Genomic DNA, 12,364 nt, shown 5'->3' on the forward strand with positions numbered 1-12,364 from the left:
TGAGGCCTCAGTATGAAAGCGGACTGCTTTCCGATTTTCTGGAATCCTTGAGAGGATTCTGTGGAACACGGGTCTTCGCCGGTTGTTGGTTCTGGGTGAGTCATTGGGCTGCGCAGGTTTGTGTTGTGGGAGTGGTAGGGGCAGAATTAATTATTTTGGTACGTGGTTGGTGGTCTTTCTAATTTCTGTTTGAACGGGTGGCTTTTGATCACCAGCTTTTGTCGGTTGGTTTCTCGAAACAAAGGATATTCCACTTTGCCTGCGGTCGGGCTAATTTCGAATTAGATATTCATATTAATTTGCCGCATGTCAACTCTGCCTCGGTGTCATAACTGACTGGGCTAATGAATTGAAACATAGTTGTTGGTATTTTACCATGCATTAACCATGCACACTGCATTCTGCAACATCGAATGAGTAGGTGTCAACTTAAGTGTCTACCTCAGCACCAAAATCCAAGGTGTAAAACAATATTATTGTGGACTGAACATGTCTATTGTAGCAGCAACACCACTATGAAAATTTCATTGCATGTACAGCACCAATTTCGGCACTTTGAGAGTCCATTTGAAGGTGGTGCAGGGTCCATACCAGTTTTAGTGGATATAGGGCCAAGCTGTCAAGGAATATCTTGTGGAGAATGTAATGTTAGTCAGAAATACTCCACAAATATTTTCCACACTAAAATCAATTGAAGACTCAGCATAATTTGATCTGGCCTGAGCTGGGTCTGATGCACACAAGCCCCAGGTTCAATACACTGATGTCACTTAGTGTCTGGTGCAGTGAATGTATTTTTTTGCTCAAACTGGTCTGAGCAGGTTAAGCCCAGCAGTCAAAGAATGCACTGATATACCAACAGTTTAATTTCCATGAAATGTTCATGACTCAGTTAGATCCTTTTGGGAATGTTTTTGTTACATGACTTGGTTTTTTGTATTTTTAGTATTCATGATAATCATCCTAGCCAGACCTCTGCAGGCTTATGTGTCACTATGTTGTGTGATGATTTTAACATAGGATGCTCAGACTCTTCTTGTTCAAACCTTAGCAAACATGCATTTATAAAACCATATGAGAATCACACTTGAAACACACTTGAAAACCACACTCTGGTCAGTAGCCATACTATGCACTAGGCTCTATTCTGACAAAAATTAGTTGAAATACTTTCCATTTCCCAGGCAGGTAACAAAAAAATGTATTGGGAAGGGCAAAGCCAAATTCTGTTATAAATCTTGTGAATTTGGACAAAAATTCTTCAACTTTACTCATTGCCTTACATAAAGCTCTTGGCTCAGAGGGGGGAGAGGGCATGGCCCCTGCGGCTCACAATCTGACATGTGACAGCATGCATGCTGTTCCTCAATTATGAGTTGCAGTATCATGTTTTCTTATGGTTAGCTGTAAGTGGCACATCCCCAAAATATGCAGAAACATATTTGATGGTCACATATATTGCTAGAGATTAAGGGAGTTGGTACTATGAGTACAACATGTTTTTGTATGTCTCATGCATTTGTCTTTAGAAGGGGGCTCTAGCTGCTGAAATTTGGCTTGTATTTTGTTTTGTCTTATGTGTTTACCAGGTATTGTAACTCACAGATTTCCAATAACATCATCAAATATAGGGAATGAAACTTTATTCAATAGGCCATTTAACCTCTCAACAGATGGACTATGGGATGTCGAACCATAAGACATACTCAAATGGATTCATTAATACAGGTGTTTGCTCCTGGATTTTAGATCCAAGTCTTCCCAGGATGAGGGATCTCACTTTTGGGGAATAGGCCAGTACCCAAGGCACATCAACTATTTGCAAAGACATTGCATGGATGACATGTTTGATGGCTTTGCATATGCAGAACACCTGGAAGGAATGTTTGGTGTAATTGGGGCTCCACAAAAACTAAAAACTATGCAGATCACTTATTTTCAACACTTAGCTGGTGTGGGATTGGTCTTTACTACATAGGCTGCAACTTGGATGATAATGTGATGATGGATCTCAGATGGCCAGAATTCCATCATAACGCCCTCAAAAGTAAAACAATCGGTCGGAAGACGTTCCGGAAAACCAGGGCGGCGGTTCCCCGCCATGCCAGGGAATGTTGATCCTATCGTGGTGAGGGTCGAGCTTGATCCTATCGTGGTGAGGGTCGAGCATGACGCAATGCTCGGGAGCTGGCTTTATTTACGACATCTTGACACGTCCTGTGCAAACTTTCTGCTGGTCCCAAATGATCATGATGTTAAGTTACATGTTAGAATGGTCGCCAGTATTAAATGGGGATTTCTGACCTCTAGTTTTTTCCTTATCGATATTGTCAGTGTTTGCCGTTTTGGAAAATGTGGCCCCAGTGACATCAAAAGGCCACTGGCAATGTTGGTGCTCATTGGATAACTACTAAACTGCTCCAGAACGACTGGACAGGGAGAAGTGGTGCACACTGTTACAAAAAAGTATTTGTGGCTGCTTTCGGGGAATATCCCATCTTTGAAGATATTGAAACGAACAGGATATATGATGAAATAAGCTCACTTGTTATGGTTGGTAAACTAATGAGCATATAAGACTATTTAAGACAATACAATTTCTCTGTTAAGTAAATATCCTCCACAAGGCGTCATTGTTTGGCTGCGTCGTGGAGCCTTTGTATGATGTTCTGGTGCTGTCAAGCTAGCTATGTCAGATGCCACCCTAGCACCCACTTATAGTTCCCCAATCTCGTGAAAGGTGGCCGTGGCGCGGCATGGCCAATGCGGTGGCGAGATTTGAAAGACGTGTCTGTGGCACATGTCGTGCATTCCTATATGGCTTGAAATAGTATGCACAGCTTCGCGGGCGTTGAGCTCAGAAACTAGAGGCTTACATGCCTTCAGAAGGGCGGGGCTGTGAACTGCAGCGAATGATCTTCAAGATAACTATTTCAGTTCAAAACACCATACAGATATGGAACACTCTGTTTAACTAAGCACCGATCTTCCTAAATTTCACCAAGTAGATATTTGCGAATATGCTTACGCCCGATAGCCTGACATGGTAAACAACTGACAATTTTGGAGAAGATAAAAATTTGTTGGAATCACGTTAAGTGCCAAAGATGTAAAACTCGTCCGACCAAAATTGCGTCATAGTCCCCTGAACGGTGGATAGACATTTCGAAAAAATCTGAGGTTGCACCAATCTGCACAGACAGCCCAGTAATGGGAGTGCAAACTTGAGTACTGACATGTGTATCATCAGTCAATTACATTATTCATTGTTACCTGTTGCAGATAAGCAGCCGACAAACTACTGAACCATGGAATTCATCGCTGTTCCGATCAAGCGCACCTCGGAACAGGATCTGGTTCGACCGTTGAAAAGTATCATCGCTTCGTCGTACAGCACGGCGGACAACCCGGCTGACTATGCGGATGCCATCCAGGACATGAACAAACTGCGAGCCAGCGCCACGTGGAAGAGCTTCGACAAGACGGAGAGCTCGCTGGAGGTGCTGTACCGCTATTATGACCAACTTGTCGCCACAGAGGCCAAGATCCCGGCCCAAGAGGTCACAATCTACTTTAAGTGGAAGGACGCCTTCGACAAGGGCTCGTGGCTGAGCGGCCGTCAAAGCCTGACCATCGCCTCGTTCGCCTTCGAGCGGGTGTGCATTCTCTTTAACATTGCCGCACTGCAGAGCCAGATCGCCGCCGTGCAGAACTTCGAGAGCGACGACGGCCTGAAGATGGCGGCCAAGATGCTACAGCACTCGGCCAGCAACTTCCACTACCTGAAGACGACCGTTATGTCAGCCATCCACCAGGAGCCGACGCCCGACCTCAACCCGGAGACGCTGGCCGCCCTGTCGCAGCTGATGCAGGCCCAGGCGCAGGAGGCTTTCGCCCTCAAGGCCATCCGCGACCAGATGAAGGAGGCCATCATCGCCAAGGTGTGCGCGCAGTGCGACGACTATTTTGGCGAGGCGCTAAAGGCCATGCAGCGCGAGTCGGTGAAGAGCCTGTGGGAGCGTGAGTGGCTGACGACCGTGTCGCTGAAGCAGTCGCTGTACCAGGGCCTGGCCGAGTACTACCAGAGCCGCATCTGCAACGCCGACAAGAAGGTGGGCGAGGAGATCTCGCGGCTGCAGCGGGCCGAGAGCCTCCTGCGTTCGGCGGCCTCCCGTGGCGGTGACGTTGAGGCGTGGGGTGTGTACGCGGTGCGAGCGCAGCAGGCGCTCACCTCAGCCAAGAAGGACAATGACTTCATCTACCACGAGCGCGTGCCCGACCCGAAGGCGCTGCCGCCCATTGGCAAGGCAGCCATCGCCAAGATCCTGTCGCAGCCGGAGCACTACAGCCGCGACTTTAGGGACCTGTTCGCGCAGCTGACTCCTGTGCATGTGCAGCAGGCCATGGCCACCTACGAGGTGCGCAAGGCCGAGCTGGTCAACATGGAGGTGGGCCGTCTCCGCGAGGCCACGCAGACGCTCAACGGCGTGCTAGCCTCGCTAAACCTGCCGGCAGCGCTGGAGGACACGAGTGGCACGGCGCTGCCGGCCAGCATCCGGGAGAAGGCGGCCACCGTGCGCGGCGACGGCGGTCTGCAGGCCATCCAGGCGCAGCTGGACGACCTGCCCGAGCTGCTGACGCGCAACAAAGAGATCCTGGAGGAGACGCAGCGCATGCTGGACGAAGAAGCCGCCTCCGATGACCAGCTGCGCGGCCAGTTTGCCGCCAAGTGGACGCGTACGCCTTCGGCCAAGCTGACCGAGTCGTTCCAGCAGAACGGCGCCAAGTACCGCCAGATCCTGGCCAACGCCGTGCAGGCAGACGCCGTGGTGCGCGCCAAGTTCGACGCCAACCGCGCCGGCATCGAGCTTCTGAGCCGGCCCGAGGCTGAGCTGGTGGCGGCCACGCCGCGCGGCGAGGCCGGCGTCGATGGCGGTTCGCCGGCCGCCCAGCGGCTGCGCGCGCTCATGGAGCGCGTGGACGCCATCAAGTCGGATCGCGATGCGCTTGAATGCCAGCTGAAATCGGCCACTACTGACCTCAAGGCCAAGTTCCTGGAGGGGCTGCAGGCGGATGGAGCGGTGAGCGAGAGCGCGATCTCGGAGGAGACGCTGGCCACCACTTACGGCCCGCTGCGCACGGCCGCAGCCGAGAGCCTGCGCAAGCAGGAGGAGCTGCTGGCCGAGGTCCAGGAGGCCAACACCGAGTTTGTGGCACAGCGCGGCTCTGGCGGCTCTTCGCGCGACACGCTCTTCAAGGACCTGGCCACGGCGCACGACGTGTTCACCGAGCTGCGCGGCAACCTGAAGGAGGGCTTGAAGTTCTACAACGACCTGACGCAGCTGCTGCTCACCTTCCAGAACAAGGTGTCCGATTTCTGCTTCGCGCGCAAGACGGAGAAGGAGGAGTTGATGAAAGACATGACGTCGACGCTGGCCAACCAGACCGCCGGCACGACGCCGACGCCGCCACAGTCGCAGGCGGCTGCGGGTGGGGTGCGGCAGCCGCCGCCGCGCCCACCGCCGCCGGCCACCACCGCCGCCGCCTCTTCGGCGCCGCCGGCCACCTCTGGTGACGCCACCCCCAACCCGTACGCCGGCGCGCCGCCGGGGGCTCTGCCGTACCCGATTCAGCCGCAGGCGGCCATGCCGCAGCCCTATGCTCCGTTCCCGTTCTACACGCCCATGCCGGGCGGCTTCAACCCGTACGGCACGTACCCGGGCGCCATGCCGCAGCAGCACGGCTACGGCTACCCATACCCGCAGCAGCAGCAGCAGCAGCAGCAGCAGCAGTACCCGCAGCAGGGACAGCAGCCGTACCCAGGCTACCCGTACCCGCGGCAGCAGTACCGCTAGGACCAACGCCGTCCACGAAAATTACTCGGCGCACATGTTTTTGTGTAAGTTCTCGGTTGTATCGGCGAGAGATGACCACGACTGACCGATGGCCGGGCGCTCCCACTCGGATCCCTTCCCAGGAGAGGTCGCCAGGCATCGGTGGAGTCTGGCCACGCGTTGTCGGCGGTTGTGAGTGGCCGCAGCGGGCCGCCGCGGCGTCTCATTGTTAACGACTCGTGGCGGTAAATTCCTACGTTGGAACGCGACTGGTGGCATTGTAATAGCATCTTGACTCTGGCGGTGCCTCGCACGCGCCTGTAAGACTCGTGGGCAGTAGAGATCTTCATTTATGGCACCACTGAACACTGCAGCAAAGGAAATAACCACGTGCCGTGCTTGCTGCCGTGCCTTTGAGCTTTGCGCCGCAGCGAATATAAGTAGTGTCCTTCGCAAATCTGTAAATATGCTTGGGGTATTGCTTGAACGGCCAATATTCGCGTGGAACGTGCATTTTGTGAGGTTTTACCATCAGTATGGCATAGGGCATTTCATGCTGCCAACGTCTTGTCTAATTTGCTGACGCTTTCGTCCTTAGATTTGCCCTACACGGGTTAAAGGAGCATGAATCAAGTTTGGGTTTTCGAACACGCCACGTAATGCCTTCAACAGTGTTGCGTCCTGCTGCTCTGGAAATGGCGTTTCCGGGTCGTTATCAATGACGAATATGAAATATGCAATGTGCCGTGCAAACATAAGCCGCAAGCACTTCCCTGGAATAAACAAATACAACACAACACTATGATGTGCTCGTAAACACCACACAAGAACTGTGCGAAAGAACTAATGCGCTCATGTGGTCTGAGATGGACCGCCATGTGCTCTTCAGCTACAAGATCCCCGGCGTTTAAACGTTGCGCAGTTTAAAGTTGAAGGCGTTTGCTATCAGTTTATTTCAGCAAGTGCGATTTCAATGGAAGTAGAGAATAGGTATGCTTACCTATTGACATGGGAGGCGAGAAATTTGCCCACTGCGGGAAAACACCGCACCAAGAGCCAAGGTGGGCCTGGATCTCGCTTACATGGCGTCCCGGGAAACCATTGGACGGAGTAAATACAGGGATTTCACTGGCGATCGCGTGGGTCGGCGGATGCAGGTGTAGGGCGCGAGCGTATCTATGGGTTATACGATTGACATTGGGCATCCGATACGATTTGATAGTGTCTCGACGAGCAGAGGCCAGAGGCGATAGCGTGCAATCAGCTGTGAATGCTGTGAGCACACGTGCCGCCTCAGTACACATCATGTGATCTCGACATGTCTGAGCCGCAAGGTGCTCCAACAATCAGCTGCGAAGCGAACGAAGTCTTCTTGTTCAAACCCAGTCTTACATGCAGTTTTCTGTTGGCAAACCCATAACGCCAGGGCCATAGAGACCCTATACGCGTGTAAGACCACTTGCGCCGACCACTTTCTGAACCCGCCCAAAAATTTGTGCTTGAAAATAGTTTGGTCGCGGATCAGAAGAATCACAGATCGCGGATTCTGCTGATCCCTGATTCGGTCACAGACAAAGGATGCGTATAACCGGAACGCAGGCACGTGTACAAGTTAAGCCCTTAGCCTGCAAATTTTCGAGCAAGACCATGCCGTTGGGACCATGTTCGAGCGCTACATCAGTGAACAGGTCTTTGTCCGTTGGTCTATATTGATAGTCAAATATTTCATTCGGCAAGATACTTTAGCATGGGGCTTGTTCGTGTGAAAGAGTTCGTTAGTTAGAGTCTCTATTAGCCAAAGAGTTGCTAGGCAAAGATGAGAGAGGGGTTGGAAGGGCGGCGTCGCACATTCCGAAGTCGTCGTCGTCGTAAACGCTGTTGTGGCTCGCGTCAAGCCGCGCCGGCGGAGTCTGAACGTGGACTGGGCTCGCGTCGAGCCGCGCCGTCGGAGCCTGAACGTGGACTGCTCGGCAGGGACCGTGCGTCCCTGCCCGCGTGTCCCCATAAACCCACGTGGGTTTATGGGCCCCACCTGGTGGGAACCAATCGGCGGAGGGGCCGCCCACACCCTCGCGGAGCCGCCGCCGCCGCGCCGACAGCGACGGCCCGTTTGCTCGCTAACATAGCCGTCGCGCGCCATTCGCGCCATTCGCGGAAAATCCTAACTACAAGCGAGCAAACTATGGGTCATGAACGCTACACATGCCGAATAAATGTAATACTACCCCTACAACACTGTAAACATCAACAGCTAACTAACGGGCACTGTTCGTCCGCGGGAGGCGAGCATTTTTGCACCAGCTACGTTTAGAGCTAATGAGAGGTTATAAACTAAGGCTGTAACTACATCTACACTGCGACGCGAACGCTCGCGGCGCGCTTCGGGGAAGAATGACAGTATCCCAAACATCACAAATTGCTAACTACAGTATCGCGGCGCACATGGTCACAGTGCAGCGGTGTCGCGCGGCACCGCCATAAACTACTCATTAGGCGGGGCGCGCAATGTCACCGTCCCGTCCCATCAGCGCTCGTCTGCGTCATGCTCGAGACGGCAGAGGCGGGTGACAGGCCGCCTATATTGCCCGGTGGGTGTCGTCACATCCACAACGCGAACCCGGCCGTCTGCTCCAGGGAGCACGCGGGTCACTCGTCCCACTGGCCAGTGCCCACGGGGCACGTTATCGTCCGCCAACAGCACGAGTTCGTCGACCTTGATGTCGGCCGTGTCTCTGCACCACTTCGCTCTCGTAGTCAGCGTGGGAAGATACTCCCGCCGCCAGCGCCGCCAGAAGTGATCTGGCAGCACCTGTGTGTGCTTCCAGCGCCGTCGGCGGCACAGGTCACCATCCTCGAACACGCCAGGAGGCAGCTGAGGAGAAGCCCGTCCGATGAGGAAGTGGTTCAGCGTAAGTGGCTGATAGTCGTCGGGATCGGTGCTGACGTGCGTCAGCGGTCGGCCGTTGAGGAGCGCCTCGAGTTCGGTGACCACCGTCCGAAGCGTCTCGTCACCCACAACCCTGTCACCCAGCACGGTCGACAGGGCACGTTTGGCTGAGCGCTCCAGACGCTCGAACACGCCGCCGAAGTGGGGTGCAGCCGGAGGGTTGAACTTCCACTCCACGCCTTCTTGTGACAGCGTGTCAGCGATCTTGGCCTGGTTCCACTGCTGCAGGGACTGGCGCAGCTCGCGCTCACCGGCTCGGAGATTTGCCCCATTATCCGAGCAAACCAGCTTGGTCTTGCCGCGTCTCGTCATCATGCGTCTCATCGCCATGATGAATGAGTCGGTGTCCAGCGAGTGAGCCAGCTCTATGTGGACTGCTCGAGTGGACAGGCAGCACGGCTGTTGAGCGCGAAGCGTTGCACCCATGCTGTCACGCGCAGCAGCATCAGCCACGATGAGTACCGGCTGTCGTTTATGGCCGACGCCGCCGTAACAGTGGCGCACGCTGTCATCCTCATTTCGGCCGCCTCCTCGTCTCCGGGGCGGGCTGTCAGGCAGGCAGGCGCGGCTGGCCAGTGGTCAGGCCAGCGCCACAGGAGACCGGTTTCGTACCGATCGCCGGCCCGTTTGGTGGTGCTGTCTAGGATGGACCTCGCCCTTTGGTCCGCTTCTAAGTGCAGCTGTGCCCTCTCGTACCTTGTGCCGAAGGCTTCTGTCGTCCAGAAATGCTTAACCTGGTTTTGAAGGTCCAGAAGAGCACTCCGTTGAGCACAAAAAGAGCACAAAACCAAAACGTGACAGGTGACAGCGTGCACCACTGTTACGGCGGCGCCGGCCATAAACACCAGCCGGTACTCTGCACACGCCGCGGCGGTCGATGCACGCACCAGGCTATAAGCGTGTGCACCACGTCCGAGTCAGTGACGAACGGCGTGCTCTTCTGGTCCTTCAAAACCAGGTTAAGCATTTCTGGACGACAGAAGCCTTCGGCACGAGGTACGAGAGGGCACAGCTGCACTCAGACCTCGGATAACGTGCCTGTTGTCGCCGCTGCCCACAGGCTGGACTGAGAAACTTATGCGCCGTGATTGGAGCCGCTCACTTCCGTTTAGGGTACTCAGGACCAGCCCGTCCGAGGGCCCCGAGATACCGAGCCGGTCGCAGAGGTCGTCGGTCACAAGCGTGGCCTGGCTTCCGAGATCCAGGAGAGCGTGGGTCGTGCGACTCCCGAGGGACCGTGCACGGTGATGGGCACTGCTTGGAGTAGAACCCGGCTGCCTGGCTCAGTTGCCGCTGTGCCGACGTGCTTAGCGTCTGTAGCCGGCGGCGAGTTGTCAATCTTATTGCGCCGTGGGAACACTCGCATGCCATTGTGGAGCAGCGTGTGATGCCGTCCCCCACAGCGCTCGGCTTTGCATCTCTTGTCACGCGGGCAGCTGGCGCTGATGTGACCGCAAGACAGGCAGTTAAAGCACAGTCCGCTTCTGCCGACAAACTCTGCTCTCTCGCTCACCGTCAACGCCAGGAATGCGTCACAGCACTGTATGTTGTGTGTACCTTGGCACATGGCATACGCGTTGCGTCCCGCGGCCGCCGGCGGGTTAATGGCCGCAATTTTCCTCGATTTTACGGCCGTTACAGCCGACGCTGTGGTAAACACTCGCCTCGGTCGGCCTTCTGGGGTGTTAACTTCGACTTTAGGCGACGGCTTGTGGCCCGCCTGTGTCGTGGCCACGCGACCAGCAGCGACATGCCGACACAGCCACCCGTCGAGGTCGATCAGAGTGGGGCGAGTGATGCCGTTCTCCACGACATGCTCTCCCCATCTCCATGCCAGACTGGCAGGAAGTTTGCCGGCCACAGCTGTGACGTTTGTGGCGGTGGCGAGGTCTGGTTCGTACTGCAGACACTGCAGAACGCTCACTGTAGTGCGCAAGTCTCGTGACAGCTCGGTCAGAGCAGATAGTTCGCCATCCCTGACCAGTCGTGCCGAGAGGAGCTTTTTCATAGTTGCGTGTATCACACGCGCTGGGTCGCCAAATTCCTCTTCCAGCTCACGCAGGGCTGCGCCGTAGAGGCTGGCGTCACAGAGCATTCCTCGTACCGCCTGTCTTGCCGGCCCGGTCAGGTGTGCTTGCAGATACGTCAGCCTCTCAACGTCTGTGAGGTCGGCGCGGTCGTGCACCAGCGCCTTAAACAGGGCGACCCATCTCGGCCATTCGAGAGCGGAGCCGCTGAACTTGTCCAGCGTTATCCGCGGCAGATGGGGATTCGCCTGTCTCTCAGCAACGGTCGGGCGCTGCAGCAGAGGTGCCGGTGCAGGCGAGACATTGGCGGGCTCTGCACTGGCTGGTCGCGCGTTCGGTTGCAGCTGGGAGAGCCAATCCCTGATGCGTGCGGCTGAGACGTCCGACTGCGGTTGCTCACGCAGCTACACGGGCGGCTTAGCTGCAGCTTTCAATGGGCCTCTGACGAATGACGCAGCGTCGCCGGCGTGCAGAGATCCACGCTCCTCCTGCTCCAGCAGCTCTAGCTCCAGCTGGCGGTGCTCCGCTTCGTCCTTCAGCTCCTGGGCTTCGAGAGCTGCTTTTGCCTCTGCCTGTTGCCGCGCCAGCTCCGCCTCTGCCTCCGCCTGTTCCGTGCCAGCTCCGCCTCTGCCTCCGCCCGTTGCCGCGCCAGCTCCGCCTTAACTGCCACCGCGCGCTGCCCCTGTTCCGCCTGGAGCTTGCTCAGCGCAGATCGGCGGCGAGCTTCGCTGAGGCGAGAGGAGGCTGTGCTGGCACCTGCCTCACTCCGGGTGCGGTAGGACGTCCTGCTTCGTTGTGATCTTGCATCACCGGCTTGTCCTGACCGGTTGTCAGACATCACTGATAACACTGCGTTTCGTCGTCACTGAACACTGTAATCCGTTCACCAGTTCGCTTACATCCGGCCCGGAGGACCAGAATGCTCGTGTGAAAGAGTTCGTTAGTTTTCCGGAGGACCATCGACTTAAGACGTTGAAAGGAAAGAGTCTATTAGCCAAAGAGTTGCAAGGCAAAAGTGAGAGAGGGGTTGGAAGGGCGGCGTCGCACACTCCGACGTCGTCGTCGTCGTCGTCGTAAACGCTGTCGCAGCCCGCGTCAAACTGCGCGGGCGGAGTCTGAACGTGGACTGGGCTCGCGTCGAGCTGCGCCGTCGGAGCCTGAACTTGGACTGCTCGGCAGGGACCGTGCGTCCCCGCCCGCGTGTCCCCATAAACCCACGTGGGTTTATGGGCCCCACCTGGTGGGAACCAATCGGCAGAGGGGCCGCTCACACTCTCGCGGAGCCGCCGCCGCCGCGCCGACAACGACGGCCCGTTTGCTCGCTAACAGGGTTTTAAGGAAACATTCGACTGTGCCTTGAGTTATCGACACTAACAATCACGTCTATAGTCATCTCACTCGCGCCTCGCCCAAATGGTCTTGCCACGTGTCGTGCAAGTTCTGAGGTTCAGAAGAAGCTGTATTAACTTGCTAGCAGTCATTTGTGTTTTTAATTTCACAGTTGAATAAAACATGATAGGCCTGTGGCAATCGTAGAAATGTATCTTGTTTCGTAA

The 12,364-nt window shown here is 55.4% G+C and overlaps 1 protein-coding gene across 4 annotated transcripts; it reads left to right on the forward strand.

Annotated features, from left to right (window-relative positions):
* The first annotated feature begins 52 nt into the window (after window positions 1–52).
* ALiX (programmed cell death 6-interacting protein-like protein AliX) lies at window positions 53–6,633 on the forward strand. 4 transcript variants are annotated; one of them, XM_037216058.1, is made up of 2 exons: window positions 53–95; window positions 3,283–6,633. In XM_037216058.1, exon 2 carries the CDS (start codon window positions 3,309–3,311, stop codon window positions 5,853–5,855), a length of 2,547 nt encoding a protein of 848 aa, XP_037071953.1. In that variant the 5' UTR covers window positions 53–95; window positions 3,283–3,308; the 3' UTR covers window positions 5,856–6,633. The 4 variants fall into 4 exon arrangements, with proteins under 4 accessions (XP_037071953.1, XP_037071952.1, XP_037071951.1 ...); XM_037216057.1 differs by having other exon boundaries at window positions 88–116; XM_037216056.1 differs by lacking the exon at window positions 53–95 and adding an exon at window positions 102–158.
* The last annotated feature ends 5,731 nt before the right edge of the window (window positions 6,634–12,364 follow it).

This window comes from Pollicipes pollicipes, unplaced genomic scaffold, assembly GCF_011947565.3.
Source record: "Pollicipes pollicipes isolate AB1234 unplaced genomic scaffold, Ppol_2.1 Scaffold_4002;HRSCAF=4701_pilon_pilon_pilon, whole genome shotgun sequence".
Taxonomy (NCBI): Eukaryota; Metazoa; Arthropoda; class Thecostraca; order Pollicipedomorpha; family Pollicipedidae; genus Pollicipes; species Pollicipes pollicipes.